General features: G+C 43.9%; 1 protein-coding gene across 2 annotated transcripts in view; it reads right to left on the reverse strand.

Moving 5' to 3' along the window:
* The window catches only part of OSBPL10 (oxysterol binding protein like 10), a 632,317-nt gene that overhangs the window by 482,575 nt on the left and 125,558 nt on the right, over positions 1 to 24,184 (reverse strand). For both annotated transcript variants that reach the window (XM_073678034.1, XM_073678033.1), the window contains exon 2: positions 11,245 to 11,420. In XM_073678034.1, the coding sequence (XP_073534135.1) occupies positions 11,245 to 11,420 (176 nt within the window). The remainder of the gene's footprint in view (positions 1 to 11,244; positions 11,421 to 24,184) is intronic.

The raw sequence follows: 24,184 nt of genomic DNA on the forward strand, positions 1-24,184 counted from the left end.
TGCTCCGGCAGCCTTGCTCCGCTCTGACCCTTTTGCTCGCTGCTCCGGCAGTCTCGCTCCACTCTTGCTCACCGCTCCAGGCGGCCTCGTCCTGCTTTACTCTTGCTCACTGCTCCAGCAGTCTCGCTCAGCTTTGATCCTTTGTTCACCGCTCCTGGCGGCCTTGTCCTGCTCTACTCTTGCTCACCGCTCCAGGCGGCCTTGTCCTGCCCTGTTCTCGCTCACCTCTCTGGGCGGCCTCACTCTGCTGTGTTTGTCCGCCACATCTGTGGCTCTGTTCCTGAGTCCCAGTGTGTACTGGGTCCTATCCCGCCAGTGTCCCTACCTGCTAGTGCCTCCCTGTCTGCACTCTAGCTGTGCTTGCCTGTACCCCTCTGCCTGTATTGTTCCTGAGTCCCAGTGTGTACTGGGTCCTATCCCGCCTGTGTTCCTACCTGCTAGTGCCTCCCTGTCTGCACTCTAGCTGTGCTTGCCTGTACCCCCCTGCCTGCTTACCCGCCTGCCTGCATACCAGTCGTGCCTGCCTATACCCACCTGTCTGTGTGCCAGCCTACCAGTCTGTTCCTGTATTCCCCTGTGTGGGTCAACAGCCGTGTCCGGGGTCTGTCCTGGAGTAGCACCTGGTCCCTTTGCTCAGTTCCTCCTTGGTGCACTGGCGTCGTATGCCGTCGTGCGACCCTGGTCGGATCGGGTGAATACCTAGTTAAGCCCCTCTAGGCATTCACTCTCTGGCACGGTCCAGTGGAATCACTATAATCACACGCACACGCCGCTCAGCCCGGGCGTGTGCATAACAGAAATGCTGTATCAATTTGTCATATATACTCTACAAATGTAGTTTCTTTCATCTTTAGTCTTTGGTCTTAATAAATTAATGAAATCCCACATATGCTCTAAATATCAATACTATTGGAATACATTCTGTAAAGAAATATGCACTTATGCACTATTACATATATTTTATATTGATCATTGCTTCTCTACCCCAAAGAATAAAGCATTGTATCTTGCCTTATGCAATTCATTGGAAAATAAATGGTTTTCACATTTTAGTGGATACTCAGTGGAAAGTACACCTTTCAATGACTACTTATTGGGTAAAGATGTAGCTACAGTTTAGAAGGGGAAAATGTAGCAGTAGTATTCTGTCTTTTGTGCCAGAGGATGCTCAATGGTCACCATGCCACATAAGAAGACACCTGTATTATAAAATGGCAGAGATAGCAGATTTTTGCATTGGGATCAAGGAACTTTAAATTATAGCTCTGATTCACATGAACCTGCACATGAAATATAGAAAAGATACTACATATTAAAATGTTGAACATGTTGGGCCACTGTGTGATGTCAACTGGATAAATAGCATGGATCTTTTTGCCCTTTATTTCACAATGCACTTTTTTTCAATGACATAGTACATTTTGTATGTTGTTTATACACTGCTCAAAAATAAAGGGAACACTCAAATAACACATCCTAGATCTGAATGAATGAAATATTCTCATTGAATACTTTGTTCTGTACAAAGTTGAATGTGCTAACAACAAAATCACACAAAAATCATCAATAGAAATCAAATTTATTAACCAATGGAGGCCTGGATTTGGAGACACCCCCAAAATGAAAGTGGAAAAACACACTACAGGCTGATCGAACTTTGATGTAATGTCCTTAAAACAAGTCAAAATGAGGCTCAGTATTGTGTGTGGCCTCCACGTGCCTGTATGACCTCCCTACAATGCCTGGGCATGCTCCTGATGAGGTTGCGGATGGTCTCCTGTGGGATCTCCTCCCAGACCTGGACTAAAGCATCCGCCAACTCCTGGACAGTCTGTGGTGCAACGTGACGTTGGTGGATGGAGCGAGACATGATGTCCCAGATGTGCTCAATCGGATTCAGGTCTGGGGAAAGGGTGGGCCAGTCCATAGCTTCAATGCTTTCATCTTGCAGGAAAGGCTGACACACTCCAGCTACATGAGGTCTGGCATTGTCCTGCATTAGGAGGAACCCAGGGCCAACCGCACAAGCATATGGTCACACAAGGGGTCTGAGGATCTCATCTCGGTACCTAATGGCAGTCAGGATACCACTGGCGAGCACATGGAGGGCTGTGCGGCCCTCCAAAGAAATGCCACCCCACACCATTACTGACCCACTGCCAAATCGGTCATGCTAAAGGATGTTGCAGGCAGCAGATCGCTCTCCACGGCGTCTCCAGACTCTGTCACGTCTGTCACATATGCTCAGTGTGAACCTGCTTTTATCTGTGAAGAGCACAGGGCGCCAGTGGCGACTTTGCCAATCGCCAAGCGTCCTGCACGGTGTTGGGCTTTGAGCACAACCCCCATCTGTGAACGTCGGGCCCTCATACCACCCTCATAGAGTCGGTTTCTAACCGTTTGTGCAGACACATGCACATTTGTGGCCTGCTGGAGGTCATTTTCCACGGCTCTGGCAGGGCTCCTCCTGTTCCTCCTTGCACAAAGGCAGAGGTAGCGGTCCTGCTGTTGGGTTGTTGCCCTCCTAAGGCACCCTCCATGTCTCTTGGTGTACTGGCCTGTCTCCTGGTAGCGCCTCCAGCCTCTGGACACTGCGCTGACAGACACAGCAAACTTTCTTGCCACAGCTCGCATTGATGTGCCATCCTGGATGAGCAGCACTACCTGTGGGTTGTAGAGTCCGTCTCATGCTACCACGAGTGTGAAAGCACAACCAACATTCAAAAGTGACCAAAACATCAGCCAGAAAGCATTGGTACTGAGATGTGGTCTGTGGTCCCCACCTGCAGAACCACTCCTTTATTGAGGGTGTCTTGATAATTGCCAATAATTTCCATCTATTGTCTATTCCATTTGCACAACAGCATGTGAAATGGATTGTCAATCAGTGTTGCTTCCTAAGTGGACAGTTTGATTTCACAGAAGTTTGATGTACTTGGAGTTATATTCTGTTGTTTAAGTGTTCCCTTTATTTTTTTGGGCAGTGTACATTGTATACACATGTGCACAAAATTGTTGGTACCCTTCTGTTAAAGTAAGAAAAATCCACAATGGTCACTGAAATAACTTGAAACTGACAAATGTAATTTTCATTTTAAAGCAGACCAGCCTTTCTGACACTGGGCAGCACATTTCGCTCCAGAATGCCTTGATACTCTTGAATCTGTGCAGGGTACAAAGAAATCTCAAGAAAATCTTTGTCAAATACAGCAAAGTATCCCCAAAATTTAACAGAGCCTCCTCCTTGTTTCACCACAGGTACAACATTCTTTTCTTTGCAAGCTTCATTTTTGTATCTGTGAACATAGAGTTTATCTGACTTGACAAAAAGCTCCAGTTTTGCCTCATCTGTCCAAAGGACATTCTCACAAAAGCTTTGTGGCTTGTCAATATGCATTTTGACAAATTCCAGTCTTTCTTTTTTAGGACTTTCTTTCAACAGTGGTTTCCTCCTTGATTGTCTTCCATGAAGTCCACTTTGACAGTGGCAGATGACAGATGTTGCGATCTGATACTGATATATCTTGACCTTGGAATTCACCTCTAATCCAAACCTAATAGGAACATCAAGCTGTTTGGAGAAGGTCTTAGTGCCTTTACCTTTGACATGTTCATGTTACACACACGCCACTAGGTTCAGATAGGGCGAGATGGGTTTCATGAATTCGTTTGGAATCCTGGGGGAACCGTTACTCAGGGAGACCATAGGCTGCAGCTTCTCTCTGGCACATGATAGATTAAATTGCTGACCAGACACATCTGACAAGAGTCTTTTTCAACAGTTTAACAGTGGAATTTAATCTGAAGCACGGCCAGTGCAAGTCAGAGATATTACAGCAACGATCTTCATTACAGTACAGTCAGAGTTTCTTGAGAAACCGGCTCCAGTAACAATACAGTAGTTTCTTCACAAGGCACAGTATTACAGTCTCTTCAGTAGCATAATTCAGCACAGATTAGATCTCTTAGCAGCACACTTCTATGCATATACAACCACCGGCTTTTCCTTCACAAGGACACAATAGTACACAGCATTATTTATCCTGCATGGAGACGGAGGGGAGGGGGGGTTGATGAGGTAGATGATCCCTGTGACACAATTCCTTCCAGTTCTTATCATCCTGCCCGATAATACTCTGCACTGTTAGTTCAGGGAGTTTATCTGACCTGTGTTTAGTTTCTCTCCTGATCTGAATCCTGTTCAGTTGCCTTCTGTCAGATCCAGATAACCCACCACTTTTCTCTTCGGCTTCAGCCAGACTATGATAACAAGTTCCCCACCATCCCCCTGGGGCTCTGCTAAAACACTCCTCGTTTCCTGTGACTGTATTAAATGTAACAGTTGCTGGATGCTTTGGAAGCAACAGCACTACTTCTGCATGTCACATTTGTCTATAATTTTCTTTTAAATTGCTTAAGAAAACTCTCTAATTAGCTTTCTTTGGTCCATGTTCAATGTGAAACACACCAAGATACCAAACAGCACAGTGACTACTTTTCACCCTTTAAATAGGCAGACTGAGTGATTACAAGTTTGGTGACACCTGTGATGCTAATTACAGGACACATCTTAGTTTAAAATGTCCCTATTAAATTATTTTCAATCTTTTCTAGGAGTACCATTTCTGTTAACTGTAACTGAAGACACGTGTATAGTCATAATTGCTTTGCATCAAAAGGGCTTTACAGGCAAGAATATTGTTTCTTATAAGACTTCCTCTAAATCAATCTTTTATTTTATCATCAAAAACTTCAAAGAGAGTTCAATTGCTGTGAAGAAAGCTTCAAGGTGAGAAAGTGAGATCAGTATGCCAGGACCATCTCTTAGAGAGGATTCAGTGAATCAGCACAAGTGCAGAGCTTGCGCAGGAAAGGCACCAGGTAAATGTCATTGCATCTGCACGAATAGCGAGCTTAAAGCCTTAGAACTCTGGCCTGATGTCAAGAAAGGCAGTGAAGAAGCTATTCTCCAAGAAAATCAAAGAAATTCTGACATACTGTAGGAAGTACAGGGATCGGACTGCAGATTACTGGGGTAACATTATTATCATTGATTATACCCTCTTTAGACTCTCTGCGACATCTGGAAGAATGATTGTCTGGAGAAATAAAGGTGGGGGCTATCATGAGTCTTGTGTGATGCGAACAGTAAATAATCCTGAGACCATTCATGTGTGTGGGCTGCACGGTGGCTCAGTGGTTAGCACAGCAGCGCTGGGGTCCTAGGTTCAAATCCCCCCAAGATAACATCTGCAAGGAGTTTGTATGTTCTCCACGTGTTTGCGTGGATTTCCTCCGGGTTCTCCGGTTTCCTCCCACACTCCAAATACATACTGATAGGGAATTTAGATTGTGAGCCCCAATGGGGACAGCCAGGATAATGTATATAAAGTGCTGCGGAATATGTTGGCGCTATATAAAAATAAATATTGTTATAAGATTATTATTATGTATGGGTTGCTTTTCATCCGAGATTGGGCTCACTCACAATTTTGCCTAAGAACACTGCCATAAATAAAGATTGGTATTTATACATCCTCCAAAAGCAACTTCTTCTCCCAACAATCCAGGAGCAATTTGGTGATGAACAATGTTTTTTCCAGCATGATGGAAAAGACAAAAAAAAAAAAGGAGACAACCAAGAGACGTGTGAACAAAACAATGGGATTTTGAGTCTACGGCCAGGAAACTCAGAAGATCCTATTGACATCCTGTAGTCAATCCTCAAAGGGGGGGGCAATCAAAAACACAAAATCTATAATCCAACGGGGATGCGTGTCTCTGTCTGAAGCCTTTATAGACTGCGCATGCGTGACGCGAAGTCTGGCTCCAGACAGAAGAAGGCTTCCAGCCGTTACAAGAGAGAAGTGTATTGCGCTGGAGATTGCAGTATGCGTAGACACTGAACGCATACTGCGATCTCCGGCGCCATACTTAGATACTTACCTGACCGGGAGGAGAGTTGCCGCAGCGCCTCTCTTCGCCGGAGACCGGGGCAGGAGTGAGGCGTCGGATTGGCGCATGCGCTATCCGGCGCCATTTTAATGAAGACAGATTTGCAGTGTGTCTTCAGCAAAATGGCGCCATTCAGCGCGGTGCTCCGGCGCCGCACTCCACCCACTGTCTCCGGCAGAACCAGACACAGCAGGGCTGGAGCACAGGGAAGAAAGGTGAGTATAACGGTTTATTTTTTTGTATGTGTGAACAGCGTGAAAGGGATGAGGGGGCCACACATACCAGGATTGGGGGGTGAGGGGACCATGCATACCAGGATGAGGGGTACCATGCATACCAGGATTGGGTGGGTGAGGGGACCATGCATACCAGGATTGGGGGGTGAGGGGACCATGCATACCAGGATTGGGGGGTGTGGGGTGCCATGCATACCAAAATAGGGATGCGGGGCACCATGCATACCAGGATGAGGGGTGCCATTCATACCGGAATTGGGGGTGAGGGGTGCCATGCATACCAGGATTGGGGGGTGAGGGGTGCCACGCATACCGGGATTGGGAGGTGAGGGGTGCCATGCATACCAGGATTTTGGATGAGGGGTGCCACGCATTCCAGGATTTGGGATGAGGGGTGCCACGCATTCCAGGATTTGGGATGAGGGGTGTCACGCATTCCAGGATTTGGGATGACGGGTGCCACGCATACCAGGATTGAGGGTGAGGGGTGCCATGCATACCAGGATTGGGGGTGAGGGGTGCCATGGATACCAGGATAGGATGGTGGAGACTGGATGGGGGCAGCACATAACAGCATGGGAGACCATATACCAATAAAAATGCTCGCCACCCGGGCATAGAACGGGTTCAATAGCTAGTGTATTATAAACTCCAGAGCATTGATTAGGCAAGAATCAGTTATCATCAGTCTAGATTTGGCCCAGAAGCTGTTATACAGCATGTCAGGGCAAATTGCAATAGTCTTGAAAAATAAAGGTCATAAACTGTCATAAACTTGATACATTTGTGAAAAGTTTAAAAACTTATGAAATGCTTATAATTGCACTTCAGTAAAAAGATAAAAACATCTCACTAAAACATCTGAAAACATTGCAACAGAAAACTTTCTGAAAACGAAAATTATTCTAAAGCACAACATACCCTGTGGTCTTAAAGTGTTAATATATGTCCATTTTTTTGCAAAGTATATAATGGATGAAAAAAATTAATTTATAAAAAAAAAATTGAGAACCGTTAAGTTAAATACATTAAAATATATACATAGAACATGTGTCATTTTACATTTATTTTGCCATGAAACACTAAAATGTTAACATATTTCACAAAGCAACAGAATTTCCTTTAAAAAAAAAACAACTTTCACTTTGGTTTCTTAATAACTTTCTATCATTCACTGTGACAGTGGGATCCCTTCCAGAAGTTAATGGAGACGAGAGAGAAGAAATATATAGCTTTATCTACTATGGACATATGACGGCCCGGACTGTGCCAGGCAAAATTACATATCACGGGGGAGCGGTAAAGATACATTGGGATGCATATCTAAACCTAAAAGTGGTGGCATCAAGTAAGCGGAGAGAAAACAAAATCTATCATGATAAAGCGTATAGAAAAAAGGTCCGAAAATAAAAATAGGCCAATATCCAGTGCACCACAATTACCCTTACTAAACATACAAGTGCTGAAATTTACACTAACCAGGAAGAATGTAATTTACAATTAGTGTGCAATATTTAGAGACTTCGGGCACGATACATCAAGACCACGTTGTACATACCGGTTTTGAAGGAGTTGTGATGGCGTATACCTCTTCATGAATCAGGAGCGCAGGACAAGTGGCATGCACATCTGTGTGCACCTCACATAAATCCTACGCCAGCTCTTGGTGCAGTAAGATTTGTAAATCCTAGACGCCACTCGTCATGAATTTCACAAGTGGCTGTCGCCATGCCATCACCCATTTTGGCGGAGGTTGCAAAATCTGGCATGAAAACGCCAGAAGTCGCAAAATTAAAACACAGCTCTGAATTGCGCCTACATTTTATGACTCTTCATAGCTTTTACACCAGAATTCTACAGTAAAAAAATTTATGCATCAGGCCCCAAATCCATATTGTATATTTTGTATTGCACTGTTTCAGCTAATTACCTGTACTCCAGAAATAAGAAAGCTATATTTCTAGTGCAACCTATAGGTAGCTAACCTGCAAGTTTATATCCTACCAACTTGAGACCCTTGAAACGTTACTAGGAATATCACCCAAACCAGAACTTCTGGGCGGTTGGTAACCCTGAGGTTGGGATAGCACGGTCACGCCATGTGTGAGTGTAACACAGAAGGGAAAGGGAGCCCAGACACTAGGGAAAGGGGAAAGAGATGACCTCCTAATCTGGACTAGCATCACCCTGTATCCCCCTAACGTCCCTATACAGCCTCCGCAGCTGTCGCCAATCATGTGCCTCGCACTACTATCCTTGGCGTAAGGCTATAGCTGGGGGTGGAAGGAGATGAGCACTAGTCAACCTCCGCTAGCACTCTCAAGACAAAAGGGGAAGAAAACACAGGGGAATAAGAACTTAGCTTAAGAAGAAACTCCAAAAGGGCACATGGCCTCAAGACTCCAAAGAGGACGTGATGCTGCTTCAGCCAAGTTCCAAGTAGAAATTAGTATTACCTGGCGACGCCCACCTGGAGAGATCAGGTATATATACACCCAGGCCAGAGGGGGGTAGTCGCTGGGTCCTAAAGACAGCCTCCTATCTAGGCAGCTGCCTGCACTGCCAAACGAGGAGATCTCCTGCCAGCCACTGCAGGATGACTGTCAACTCTGACACACCAGTGACAAGCACTGGAGCAGCAGGGGGTAGGTAAGGCTCATATTTAGGTTCCACCTTCCCATTCAACCCCCCCCCATCGGACCTATCTATCAACGTCAATGGCTGCTCACTCTCCCCAGTCCCGCAAGTTCGCTGCATCAGAGTAATCCTGGACTCTGCATCACTCCTTCAAACCACATAGCCAAACCCTTTCCACTTCCTGCCGACTCCAACTCAAAAATATTTCCCTGATCCTCACATTCCTCAACCAAGAATCTGCAAAAACACTAGTGCATGCCCTCATCATCTCCCACCTCGACTACTGCAAACGCCTGCTCTGTGGTCTCCCTTCTAACACTCTCGCACCCCTCCAATCTATCCTAAACTCTGCTGCCCGACTAATCTACCTGTTCCCCCGCTATTCCCCGGCATCTCCCCTCTGTCAATCCCTTCACTGGCTCCCCATTGCCCAGAGACTCCAGTTCAAAACCCTAACTAGATCATACAAAGCCATCCACAACCTTTCTCCTCCATATATCTGTGACCTAGTGTCCCGGTACATACCTACACGCAACCTCCGATCCTCACAAGATCTCCTGCTCTACACCCCTTTTATCTCCTCTTCCCGCAATCACATACAGGATTTCTCCCGTGCATCCCCCCTACTCTGGAAGGCTCTACCCCAACATATCAGACTCTCGCCGACCGTGGAAACCTTCAAAAGGAACCTGAAGACCCACCTCTTCAGACAAGCCTACAACCTGCAGGAACCATCGCTCCACCATAGCGCTGCATGACTACACCCACCTACAGTATCATCATCCATCCCTTGTAGACTGTGAGCCCTCATGGGCAGGGTCCTCGCTCCTTCTGTACCAGTCGTCGTCACGTTTTGTTAAAGATCATTGTAATTGTTTTTGTATGTATAACCCTTTTCACATGTAAAGCGCCATTGAATAAATAGCGCTATAATAATTAATAATAATATTTATATAAAGCAAGCCAAAAAAGGAAAAAAAGTAAACCTGGTAAAGCCTTTAAAATATACTGATAACAGGAGTAAGGATAACAGCCAAGCCAGAGACACCCATTTTAGCATCACTTGGAAAGTACTTGACAACTTGGTCACACTATATAAATCCATGCAACCGGCATGGATTTATATAGTGTGACCGTAAAAGAATGGTAAAAAATAAATATATAATTACCTTCTGATGGCCTGCCTACGTCAGCGGTCGCGTGACCCGTCACATGACTAAATTACTTCACGGCAGGTCCTTTTCAGACCATCACGAGCTGCCGGCAAGCCAGGACGCATCGGATAAAGACACCAGGGGCCATCAGAAGGTAAGTATAATATTTATTTTTTATTTTATTCTTTTTTTCACAGGTTCTATGGTACCTGGGTCCAGAGGAGAGTCTCCTCTTCTCCAAACCCGGGTACCATCCGCACATTGAAAAGTATGGATTCTGCATGTACAGATACAGTGATGCGGATTCCATGTGTTCCAATGCAAGTCAATGGCGGCGAAAGCGCCACGCTTCCGCAAAATAATTGTTAATGCTGTGGATTTTTCCGCAATGATAATCCGCAGCGGAAATTTCCGCAGCATGTGCACAGCACATGCAGATTATCATTGAGGAACATGGCAGATCTTCTACCATGCGTTTTTAAGCGTTTCTGCAGTAGAATTGCTGCTGCGGAAACGCTTAAAAAACGCATCGTGGGCACACAGCCTAAAAAAATTATAATTAATATTGTGCCAAATTAATTTCACGTGAACTATCACATGATCTATCACAGGGGATCATGTGACATGTCACGTGATACATCAGGTGTGGGGGGGGGGGCCCGCGCCTTCTAAACTGCCCGGGGCCCTTGCTACTCTTAATCCACCCCTGGAGAAGCTGTACTAGTCTTGCAAAGTCTAGTCATTGATGATTGAATGGAACAATCTCTAATGTTTTTTTTCTTACTGACAAATGAAGAGTGACCCATCTTTCAGAGTGACTGCACTGACCTTCTTCCCTTCAGAGATCATAGTTGGAGCAAAATTGTGTGTGCAGCAATGATTATTGCATGTGAGAAAACAGGGTTCTGTAACAGTAGATCTATGCAGTTTGGTTGAATACGCTCATATGAGCACACCTGACAAATTATATCTAAGTGGATCCACGAGTATACATGATATAGGACCCTGCCTCTCACCTGTATTCTCTGACTTACAAGGAGCAATGACACTATTCTAGTGAAATACAATAAACCATATCTGAGACCACCGGTGAGTTCACAGTTCCCTGGAAGGGAAAGCATTGAATAAAATACAAAATATATTAGACGTCATCCAAGAGTTTCATTATATAGCCTATTCCTTATTTATTTATACAGCTGAATAGCTCCTAAGAGCATTCGAATATCTCACATTTTACAGTATGACATATTTCAATGTCTCACCTCTGAGTTTATATACTTCTCCACTGGCAGAAGATAGAACCATCATGTAGGGGGCCTCATCGCTCATTGAAATCACAGACCCAGCAAGAGACAAAAATCCTCGAGGCTTCTGAGTTTTGCTCGCCTCAGTGACAAAATATTGCAGAATTCCAGAGTCAAAGTCCAATATAAAGTATCTGTAAAACCAGAACATGGGGAAGAACATTATTCTATATACAGTAAGCAATATATTAGTAATGCTGGTACATGTGAAAGCACAATATATTATGACTGTCGAATACCAAAGATCCCCTCCAGTCAAAATTGAAAATTGGACTATGAATGGCAAAGGACTATGGTACCGATTCAAAGATTTTACGCCACAAAAATAGTGTAAATGCTTTAGAGTCACAACATTTTTGCACAGAGCGGAATTACACAAAGCTTTTGCGACTTTTGGCATTTTCACGCCACTTTGGATCAGATCTGTCAAAATGGCAAAGTTAGGGAGTAGCCTGGATGGGACAGGGTGTAGCCACATCCGCCTGGCCAAGTCATTAAATCTGTCAGCGTTTTCTACGCCAGAAATGCTACTCCAGTCCACGACTGGAGTAGCATTTCTAATAGTAAAATATGGTAAGCATACAACGTCCAATAGAAAATGGGTGCTCCATGGTAAATAATATCATAGATGTAAAGAGAAAACTAGGCACTCCAATTCTAAATGTATATATTTCATATATTATGTGTTATTTTATTTTGATATACAGTACAGACCAAAAGTTTGGACACACCTCATTTAAAGATTTTTCTGTATTTTCATGACTATGAAAATTGTACATTCACACTGAAGGCATCAAAACTATGAATTAACACATGTGGAATTATATACTTAACAAAAGTGTGAAACAACTGAAAATATGTCTTATATTCCAGGTTCTTCAAAGTAGCCACCTTTTGCTTTGATGACTGCTTTGCACACTCTTGGCATTCTCTTCTTCAAGAGATGGTCACGGGAAATGGTCTTCCAACAATCTTGAAGGAGTTCCCAGAGATGCTTAGCACTTGTTGGCTCTTTTGCCTTCACTCTGCGGTCCAGCTCACCCCAAACCATCTGGATTGGGTTCAGGTCTGGTGACTGTGGAGGCCAGGTCATCTGGTGTAGCTCCCCATCACTCTCCTTCTTGGTAAAATAGCTCTTACACAGCCTGGAGGTGTGTTTGGGGTCATTGTCCTGTTGAAAAATAAATGATGGTCCAACAAAACGCAAACCGGATGGAATAACATGCCGCTGCAAGATGCTGTGGTAGCCATGCTGGTTCAGTATGCCTTCAATTTTGAATAAATCCCCAACATGGTCACCAACAAAGCACCCCCACACCATCACACCTCCTCCTCCATGCTTCACGGTGAGAACCAGGCATGTAGAGTCCATCCGTTCACCTTTTCTGCGTCACACAAAGACGCGGTGGTTGGAACCAAAGATCTCAAATTTGGACTCATCAGACCAAAGCACAGATTTCCACTGGTCTAATGTCCATTCCTTGTGTTCTTTAGCCCAAACAAGTCTCTTCTGCTTGTTGCCTGTGCTTCGCAGTGGTTTCCTAGCAGCTATTTTACCATGAAGGCCTGCTGCACAAAGTCTCCTCTTAACAGTTGTTGTAGAGATGTGTCTGCTGCTAGAACTGTGTGTGGCATTGACCTGGTCTCTAATCTGAGCTGCTGTCAACCTGCAATTTCTGAGGCTGGTGACTCGGATAAACTTATCCTCAGAAGCAGAGGTGACTCTTGGTCTTCCTTTCCTGGGGCGGTCCTCATGTGAGCCAGTTTCTTTGTAGAGCTTGATGTTTTTTGAAACTGCACTTGGGGACACTTTCAAAGTTTGCCCAATTTTTCAGACTGACTGACCTTCATCTCTTAAAGTAATGATGGCCACTCGTTTTTCTTTACTTAGCTGCTTTTTTCTTGCCATAATACAAATTCTAACAGTCTATTCAGTAGGACTATCAGATGTGTATCCACCTGACTTCTGCACAACACAACTGATGGTCTCAACCCCATTTATAAGGCAAGAAATCCCACTTATTAAACCTGACAGGGCACACCTGTGAAGTGAAAACTATTTCCGGTGACTACCTCTTGAAGCTCATCAAGAGAATGCCAAGAGTGTGCAAAGCAGTCATCAAAGCAAAAGGTGGCTACTTTGAAGAACCTAGAATATAAGACATATTTTCAGTTGTTTCACACTTTTTTGTTAAGTATATAATTCCACATGTGTTAATTCATAGTTTTGATGCCTTCAGTGTGAATGTCCAATTTTCAAAGTCATGAAAATACAGAAAAATCTTTAAATGAGAAGGTGTGTCCAAACTTTTGGTCTGTACTGTACATATGCACATATATATTTTGTAGGCCGCGATCAAGGTCACGTGACCGAAATGTTGGCCCATTATTCTGCACAGATGTGTTTGCTGAGGATATGAAATAAATATCTGGTTCTCGCTCTAGGTCTATGTAATAGCATTTCTGGCACAGTGAACGGAGGTGCATGACTCTTATTAAGAGGCGTCAAATTCATTAAGTGGTGTGTGCTTCTTCATGAATTTGGTGCCGTGTACTCGGTCAAGACTGGCCTAGCGCGAGCTTGCAGTATGCCAGTCTTAATGAATCGGTCCCTTGAATTTTAAACATACCTGGTGCCCTCCTCATGAATATTGATGAAAAAGGGGTATCAGACGGCACACTAAGTGGCAGAAAAGCTGATGGGAGTATCGAGTATATTGTCTATAAATTTGTCAATTTGGACTGGAGAGATTGTCCCACAATCAAAATTTATCATATAAACAGGGTAAAGTGATAAGGGTTTGCGTGTTAAGGGTCAGATCACTGAGACCCCCCAATGGTAATGAGAACAGGTTCCTGACTCCCAGTTGCAAAAGTCATGCATGACCCCAACTATCATTATCAGTACATGGGCGCAGTCAGACGGCCGTATAACATGGACGACGATCGTATCCCAATGCTCGTACTGGCCGGCGACTCTCCTGACCCGAGCGTGACAGCATGCATTTCTATGCAGCTATCACACTCTGGTCAGGAGAGCCGTCGCTGTTGTCCATGTTACACGGATGTCTGCTTGCGCCCTAAGCGTACAAAGCTTGACTATATTCATCAGTCCTATAGATCTTGAATGTACAGGCACCACTCATGCAGAACCACCCGTGGATAGGTAAAATGTTATAATTGTGAATCAATCTCTTTAAAAGTTTTTTCTCCATTACCATTTAGAGGATTCTGATAAGATATGCCACAAAATGTATGATAAGTATGATAAGCCAGCCGCTGTGGCCCTTCCCAGACATCCGCTGATTCATTTCAACATTAATGCGCTGCTATTCCCAGCTCCAACTAACTCAATATCCATTAATTTCATTTTTTTAAATACTTGTGCTCTCAATGGGAAAACAATTCTGGAGCATCTAAACGACTTTGCAATGTTTGGGCCCCTCTAAATATATTTGAATAAATTGATTATTGGGTGTCATAATTCCCATTATCAAAGAGTCATGTTCCAAGCTTACTGATAGATTCACAGTTAACTCATTCTGCAGCAAGAAATGTCCAAAGAAAAACAGAGCCTATAAAAGTCAAAATGTGCAAAACATTTAATGAAACCCAAAAAATATTTTAAGCATAAAATACATACATTTAAATATAATACGAAATTTTCTACGTCATCCACACAGTGTTCTCCAGTTGGTCCTGTGCAGGTGTACATCACTGTGCTCTGCTAAGGTCAGAGCGAAGTACTGTAATGCACAAGCACCGGGAGAGGCCAAAGAGTGCTGGTGACCGATTTCAGCAAAACAGAGTGAAGCACGCCTGTACACTGAGTGGATGACGATGACGCAAGAGGAGTCATCCACATGAAGCAAGCAGGGGGACGGCAATTGCGAGGAGAGAGGAGGCACTGATGCAAGACCAACGATGCTATATGTGCAGATTATACAAGGTATTTTTTGGGCTATGTGAGGGCATGTGGGACTTGTATACATCTTGCTAGAACACTCTAAAGGAGGTATTAAAGGTGGTGGCTGTACTTTATATTGGGGAAACCTGATGACAGGTTCCCCTTAATTAAAAAGAAAAATTGCCCAGAAATGTGTCTACATATCTATCTATATATACACTGCTCAAAATAATAAAGGGGACACTAAAATGCCACATCCTAGATATCACTGAATGAAATATTCCAATTGCAAATCTTTATTCATTACATAGTGGAATGAGTTGAGAATAATAAAACATAAAAATGATCAATGTAAATCAAAATAAATATCCCATGGATGTCTGGATTTGGAATGATTCTTAAAATCAAAGTGGAAAATCAAATTACAGGCTGATCCAACTTCAGTGGAAATGCCTCAAGACGAGGAAATGATGCTCCGTATTGTGTGTGGCCTCCACGTGCCAGTATGACCTCCCTACAACGCCTGGGCATGCTCCTAATGAGGCGGCGGATGTTCTCCTGAGGGATCTCCTCCCAGACCTGGATTAAAGCATCAGTCAACTCCTGGACAGTCTGTCATGCAACGTGGCGTTGGTGGATGGAACGAGACAGGATGTCCCATATGTTCTCGATTGGATTCAGGTCTGGGGACAGTCCAAATAATCAATGCCTTAATCATGCAGGAAATGTTGACACACTTCAGCCACATGAGGCCTAGCATAGTCATGCATCAGAAGGAATCCAGGGGCCACTGCACTTGCATATGGTCTCACAATGGATATGAGGATCTCATCCTGGTACCTAGTGGCAGTCAGGGTACCTCTGGCTAGCACCATTACTGACCCACTGCCAAACCAGTCATGCTGAAGGATGTTGCAGGCAGCAGAACGTTCTCCACGGTGTCTCCAGACAGTCAAGTCTATCGTATGTGTTCAGTGTGAACCTGCTCTCATCTGTGAAGAGCACAGGTACCAATATCGAATCTGTTGATCTTGGTGTACTCTGGCAAATGTCAATCACCCTGCATCGTGTTGGGCTGTAAGCGCAACACCCGCTTGTGGACGTTGGGCCCTCATGGAGTCTGTTTCTGACAATTTGAGCAGACACATGGATGTTAGTGGCCTGCTGGAGGTCATTTTGCAGGGTTCTGGCACTGCTCTTCCTGTTCCTCCTTGCACAAAGGCGGAGGTAGCGGTCCTGCTCCTGGGTTATTGCCCTCCTACATCTCCTGGTATCTGCTCCATGCTCTAAACACTGTGCTGACAGACACTGCTACCCATCTTGCAGCAGCTCACATTGTTGCATAGCTCCCAACCATCCCGTATTTGGCGGCACGGTCCCGATTTGAATGCTCAGTCCCGTGTCTATTATATTTATCTATTTATACTCACCTCTCCGATGTTTTCATCGCTCCATAGCTCATCCTAAGGGGGCGGGGCCACTCACTGGTCAGTGAATAAATTAAATTATTATAAATTATTATTACTCACCTCTTCTTTCTTCTGTGAACTTACTTCCAACTGGGATCTCAATGTCCAGAGGCTGTAGCTCTAACCACTGAGCTACAGCTCTCAATGATGAACATAAGGAGAATATGGTTATCTTGACTCTACATTGCAGGCACTGACTCCAGAAGCAACTCATACAAGTCCATAGAAATACATTGTTATACACAAAGTATTTTTATGGTGCCTGAATACGGAGGTGAAGAAAACAATTTTTTTGGTCCTATAAAAGTAGTAAATTTATGAGAAATTACAAAAATGTATTTTTTTTTCTTTGAGTCTCTGGTCTTGAACCCACAACCTTAAATCATTATTGACACAGACACTTAAGCTGCAGAGCCACAATCTCTAGTGATGTCATTAGGAAAATTCTGTCTACTTGATCTGTACTACAGGCTCTGACTATAGGCTGAATGTACTGATAAATACACTGCTGTGTACAATATATGCATTTTATTCTACAGGGAGAATAAGAGATTTTTTTCACCCTATAAAATTGCTAAAAAAAATAATGAAAAGTAATGAAAATAATAGCCATTTTTAATGTGTTTTGCAAAAAATAATGATCACCACAAATCAGTAAATTACACTGACATATTTGGTGTCCCTGTAATCGTAACCCACACAACACAGTGATCAGATTATTTACGGGGATCGGTAAATGACGTAAAAAAACATGGCGTGATTGATATTTTTTCTCTATTAACCCTAGAACGCATACCTGGGGCCTCGCAGGCCCGCCCTGTTAATTGTTTTCTATTTTCTGCAAGATTTCTTTAGTTAGAATTTTGAAACTCTAGGTATTCCTCAGGTATATAGTTGTTTGTCATTTTTGTTTGAGTTATTTCATGTTATTTGCACACGGGCCTAAAAGGCCCCAGGTATGTGAAAAAGTAGATTTTTATGGTCATGCGTTCTAGGGTTAAACCCATAAAAATGTAAAAAAAAACGTTAACGCTGAGGCCATGTTCACACGTAGTGTATATGCTGTGTTCCTTCTGCTGCTTTTTTCTGCAGGTGTCAGCACCACACGATGCAATAACAATCTTCGCTGATTATCGTGTGCTTGCTGCGTTTCTTTTACGTGTTTTCCTGCTTATTTGATGTGATTTTGGGGCAGATATGAAGCAGAGTTAACGCTTTATTTAATAGTACAGAAAAGTTTTAATTTTGCATTTAAAAATGCAGCGGCGTTTTTTTTCTTCATGCGTTTTTTTCAGAAGAAGTCTATAGAGAATAAAAGCCCCAAAACCCCAAAAGATTTCAGCAGCGTCTTCAGACCACAGGGGGCAGAGATTTCATGGAATCACATCAACTTTGCTTTAAAATTTAGACCGTGTTCACATGTAGCGTAAATGCTGCATGTTTTCTGCACAAAATTCAGCTGTGTTTAATTGTCGAAGCAAAGTGGATGTGATTTCATGACAACTGCGCTCGCTATTAGAATTCAACAAACAGTATTTTACATTTAGAAGTTCGTGTTTATCTACATGATTGTCTCTCCACCTGTTTTTACAGGTGTTCTTCCTTTCCCTTTGCTTCCCCTCCTACCTCTTAAATGTTTTATATATAAGGTATCTTTTATGTGTATCGTAACCCCTTTGCCTATCCTGTACATACCAATCTTTTTAATTTTCCTTCTATCCCGTTAATTTTTTCTTTTATCCCATTTTCCTTAATAAACCATATATTTCCTTTCCCCTTCTCATCCTTAACTCTTTCTACCCATTATTTTGCCTTCATCCCTTTTAAATTTCGCTTTTACTTTGTTCTTCTTGTTTGCTTCTATATTACTGTATACTTATAATATGTCTCCCCCTCTTTTTCTTGCCCCATTTATATAAAAAACCCTTAATAAGAACTACTGTAACAAAAAAGGCACCAGCTGAACTGTGCAATTTTGGTGTTTTTTTCTCTAGATTCTTCTATGTGGAGCCTAAAAAAATGCAGATACTTTATTAAAGGGAACCTGTCACGTCCTGGACTGCAGTGGCACGATACCTTGACCGCGCACACGCCAGGAGCCACAGATCACAGCGCATGGGCACTGAAGCCAGTAATCACACAGCATCAGTGCGCACGCGCCGGACCAGCAGCCCGAGGTGTGCAAATGAGCATGCGCCCCTCAAACATAGCGCTTGCCAGGAGCAGTTTTGAAATGTCATGGGCGGCGCCAGCACTAACTGAACGCGGCGACCGCCCATGACTAAATGAGAGAATCACACCCCTATGACTGAATACGAGCAGGTAGAACAAAGTATATAAAACGTTATAACATCATTATACTACCACCGATTTTCATGAAAACAGCGTGTTAGTGATGCACATTACATCACTAACAACGCTATGGGGGCAGTGCACATAGCAACTAGGACATGACAGGTTCCCTTTAAGTGCAGAATCAAAGCTTTTCTGTACTATAAAAAGCACGTTAAAAAAGTGAATACACATCTGCACCAGAAACACATCAAATAAGGGGGAGAAGATTATTATTGTGTAGTTTGGTGCAGACATCGGCTGAAAACAAAACACAGTATTTCTGCAATGTGTGAACACTGCCTTACAGACACAAAGAAGCCAGATGTTGTAGAATGAAGTTACAGCTGAAGACTTTGCCTCCTTCTTCAAGCAGAAGATTGACACCATCCGACAAACCTTTTGCCTAAAGTCCGCACAACCCCTCCTCATATCTACTCAACCTTCCTCCTCCAAACCCCACTTCTCCACCATTACAGAAGGTCAAGTCTCCTCCTTACTCTCCAAATCACACCTCACCACCTCTGAACTTGAGCCAATCCCATCCCACCTCATCCCTAACCTTACCAGTCTTCATCCCAACCCTAACTCACCTCTTCAACCTGTCACTAACAACCGGTGTCTTCCCCTCATGTTTCAAACATGCCTCAATCACACCCATCCTCAAAAAGCCCTCCCTTGACCCATCCTCTCTGACTGGCTACCGCCCCATATCACTTCTCCCCTATGCCTCAAAACTACTAGAACAACATGTCCACCTTGAACTGTCCTCCCACCTCTCCTCCTGCTCCCTCTTCGACCGCCTACAATCTGGCTTCAAACCGCATCGCTCGACTGAAACTGCCCTGACCAAAGTTACCAACGACCTACTAACCGCCAAATCCAAGCGACACTACTCCATCTTCCTCCTTCTGGACCTGTCATCTGCCTTCGACACAGTCGACCATTCCCTCTTACTACAGATTCTCTCATCTCTTGGCATCGCAGACTTGGCCCCATCTTGGATCTCCTCATACCTAACAGACAGGACATTCAGCGTCTCCCACTTATGTACCACCTCCTCATCTCGCCCCCTATCTGTTGGTGTCCCCCAAGGTTCAGTTCTGGGACCTCTGCTCTTCTCCATCTACACCCTTGGCCTGGAACAGCTCATAGAGTCTCACGACTTTCAGTTTCACCTCTAAGCTGATGACACACAGATCTACCTCTCTGGACCCGATATTTCCTCCCTACTAACCAAAATCCCACAATGTCTGTCCGCCATCTCATCCTTCTTCTCTGCCAGATTTCTAAAACTCAACATGGATAAAACAGAGTTCATCATCTTTCCACCCACTCATTCATATCCCCCATCTGATCTATCCATCAAAGTCAATGGCTGTTCACTCTCCCCAGTCCCACAAGCTCGCTGCCTTGGGGTAACCCTGGACTCTGATCTTTCTTTCAAACCACATATCCAAGCCCTTTCCACTTCCTGACGACTCCAACTCAGAAATATATCCCGGATCCGTGCATTCCTCAGCAAAGTCTCTGCAAATACATTAGTGCATGCCCTCATCATTTCCCACCTTGACTACTGCAACCTCCTGCTCTGTGGCCTCCCTTCCAACACTCTTGCGCCCCTCCAATCTATCCTAAACTCAGCTGCTCGACTAATCCACCTGTCCCCCCGCTATTCCCCGACCTCTCTCCCCTGTCAATCCCTTCACTGGCTCCCCATTGCCCAGAGACTCAAGTTCAAAACCCTATCCATGGCATACAAAGCCATCCACAACCCCCATACATCTGTGATCTAGTCCCCCGGTACTTACCTGCACGCAACCTCCAATCCTCACAAGATCTCCTTCTCTACTCCCCTCTTATCTCCTCTTCCCACAATCGCATACAAGATTTCTCCCGCGCATCCCCCCCTTCTCTGGAACTCTCTACCCCAACATATCAGACTCTCGCCTACCATGGAAGCCTTCAAAAAAACCTGAAGACCTACCTCTTCCGACAAGCCTACAACCCGCAGTAACCACCGCCCCACCACATTACTGCATGACCTCCTCTATCCCCACCTACTGTATCCTCACCCATCCCTTGTAGACTGTGAGCCCTCACGGGCAGGGTCCTCTCTCCTGTACCAGTTGCTGACTCGTTTTGTTAAGATTATATAAATATTTTTGCTATGTATATCCCTATCACATATAAAGCGCCATGGAATAAATGGCACTAGAATTATAAATAATAATAAAGATGAGAACGTTCTGGCGGCTCCGAGAGTGAATGAGGGAACAAAAAAATAATCCATAGGTCCCAACGAGAGAGGAGCAGGATGCACAGATGACGTTGCGTGGCCCCGGAAGTTAAGAGATTCGCGGCCTCCTGTCTAGCCGCCAGGTACCACTGTTCATCTCTAGTCCAAACTGTCCTGGATACAGCAGACAGTCCGGGATTTGGGTCTACGCCCTGCAGTCTCAGGCGTCTGCTGAATTTCCCTCACTGCCACCGCCCCTCTGACAACTCCTCCTGCCGGGGGAGAAAGATAATGGTAAATGGGAGTGAATTGGGGTGTGGCCAAATTTTTCCACTACGCACGCCGTATGATTTGTCCCTCTTTCTGTTCTTCAAAAGTTGGGGAGGTATGTTGTTGTGCCATCCTGGAGTAGCTGCACTACCTGAGCAACTTCTGTGGGCTGTACTGTAGACACCGCCTCATGCTACTGTACCTCTAGGGGTGAGAGCAATGGCAAAATGCAAAAGTGATCAAAACAACAGCCACAAAGGATGAGAACAGAGAAATGGTCTGTGGTCACCACCTGCAGAACCGCTCCTTTATAGGGGGTGTCTTGCTAATTGCCTATTAATTCTACCTGTTGTCTGCTCCAATTGCACAACAGCAGGAGAAATTGATTCACGATCAGTGTTGCTTCATAACTGGACAGGTAGATTTCACAGAAGTGTTATTGACTTGGAGTTACATTGTGTTGTTTAAGTGTTCCCTTTATTTTTTGAGCAGTGCACGTGTGTACATATGTCTCCAAATGCCTTAAAATATTTCAAACTACTTTCAAATGTCTTATTTTAATATTCTCCATATGTATTTACTGAATCACTAGCTGCCTTAAATGGTTCTGTTACCCCAATAAATACTATCAAAGATGGTGCTGTCCCAGCAAATTGTGTTTTCCCAGCCATGGCAATCTGTTGATTTTTCTGTTTTGGCATTTTTGTTTTTTTCTCCCCTTCTTCTTTATATTTCTCCATTAAAGTAAACCATACAATGTAATATTTTTTTAAGGGGATTGAGTTTTTATTTTGATTGACACCATCTATTTTACCTCATGATGTACTGGTAAAAAAGGAAAAAATATTCCAAGTGCTGTGAAATTCCGGGAAAAGAAAAAGGAATTTCATTTTTTTTTTCTTTTATGGCATTTTTTGTGCGTTGAAAATGACCTAACGACATGGTTTTCCAGGTCAGCACGATTACGGTAAGACCATTCATGCCTATTTTTTTGGGGATTTTTTTGCTTTTTTTTTATTTAACTGGCAAATTAAAATGTAGAAATTCACACAGCAAAAAATAGAATTAGACTTACCGGTAATTCGGTTTCTAATAACCGACCACGACGACAGCACACAGGAGGATGTAACCCCACCCTAATAGGGACAGGAAATACGAAGAGGTTTAAATATTTAATTATCAGGAATTCAGAAGCCAGGCAGTTAGGTGTAGTCTCTCGGGATCCGGATGGTGAATCGGTCCCTGGAGAAGGAGATCCTTGATGGGAGGAAGGATTAGAGGGCTCTCCACACTCAGACTGGTTAACGTTTCGAACCAACTTCTTTTTGGCCAGCGAGGGGACACTAGGATTACTCTGGTCCCTTCGGTCCTTATCTTCTGTAAGGTTTTTGAAAGGATAGGTAATGGGGGAAAGGCATACGTGAGTTTGAACTCCCATTGGTAAGCGAATGCGTCCACGCCCAGGCAAGGGCTGTTTGGATCCAGGGAGAAATATTGAGGTACTTTCGATTTCTGGTGTCGGGCAAAGAGATCTACCTCTGGATAGCCCCATCTCTCAACTAACATCTGGAAGACGTCTGGGTTTAGGTTCCACTCTCCTGGATGAATCTTTGTTCTGCTTAAGAAGTCGGCCTGGATATTGACTGAGCCTTTGATATGAAGAGCTGACAAGGATAGAAGACGTTCTTCGGCCCAGGAGAATATTCTTGCTGAGATTACTTTTAAGCTTTGGTATCTTGTGCCCCCTTGATGACGAAGGTGGGCTACAGTGGTGATATTGTCTGAAAATATCTGAATGTGAGATTTCTGGACCAGAGGCTCTGCTACTCTGAGGACTTCCTGTACGGCCTTTAGTTCTCTGAAATTTGATGAGCATTGGCTCACCTCTTTGGTCCATATACCCTGGAATAGCTCTTGGGAGACCATGGCTCCCCATCCCTTTTTGCTGGCATCCACCTTTATGGTTACCAGCGGATTCTGGATCCATGGTACTCCTCTGTTCAGATTTTTTCCATTCAGCCATCAAAATAAAGAAGTCCTTACTCGTGGTGGTATAGGGATTCTGATGTTCAGAGACCGTGGGGATCCGTCCCAATTCGTAAGGATGTGGGTCTGTAATGTTCGGGTATGCGCCTAAGCCCAGGCCACCATCTGAATACAGGATGTCATAGACCCGAGGACCGACATGGCGTCTCTTAATGATACTGATCTTCTGCTCCTTAGGACATTGATTTTTGCTTTTATCATGATCTGTTTTTGTTTTGGCAGGAATGACATCTGGCTGTGGGAATCCAATAGTACTCCTAGAAATGTTTTTGTCATGGAGGTAACCATCTCTGATTTTTTCTGGTTCACTAACCAGCCCAGAGACGATAGGATCTGAGTGGTCAACTGTAGATGTTTTCGGAGTACTGTTACTGAGGGCCCGATTAATAACATATTAAAAGTTATATTTTAATTCTGCTATTATTGCTGCCTTACTAAATTTATTGGCAGTTTTTTGAGCCTTGGGGCTTCTTTTTTGATATCAAACCGTATTTGCTGCTTTTCTCCCCGATTAATAACAGGTCGTCGAGGTATGGTACTATTGAAATGTTCTGACCACTGATATAAGCCATGACTTCTGCCATGACTTTTGTAAATATTCGTGGGTCTAATGAAATTCCAAATGGGAGAACATTG

This window comes from Phyllobates terribilis, unplaced genomic scaffold, assembly GCF_046119375.1.
Source record: "Phyllobates terribilis strain yellow unplaced genomic scaffold, ASM4611937v1 Scaffold_4__5_contigs__length_816908805, whole genome shotgun sequence".
Taxonomy (NCBI): domain Eukaryota; kingdom Metazoa; phylum Chordata; class Amphibia; order Anura; family Dendrobatidae; genus Phyllobates; species Phyllobates terribilis.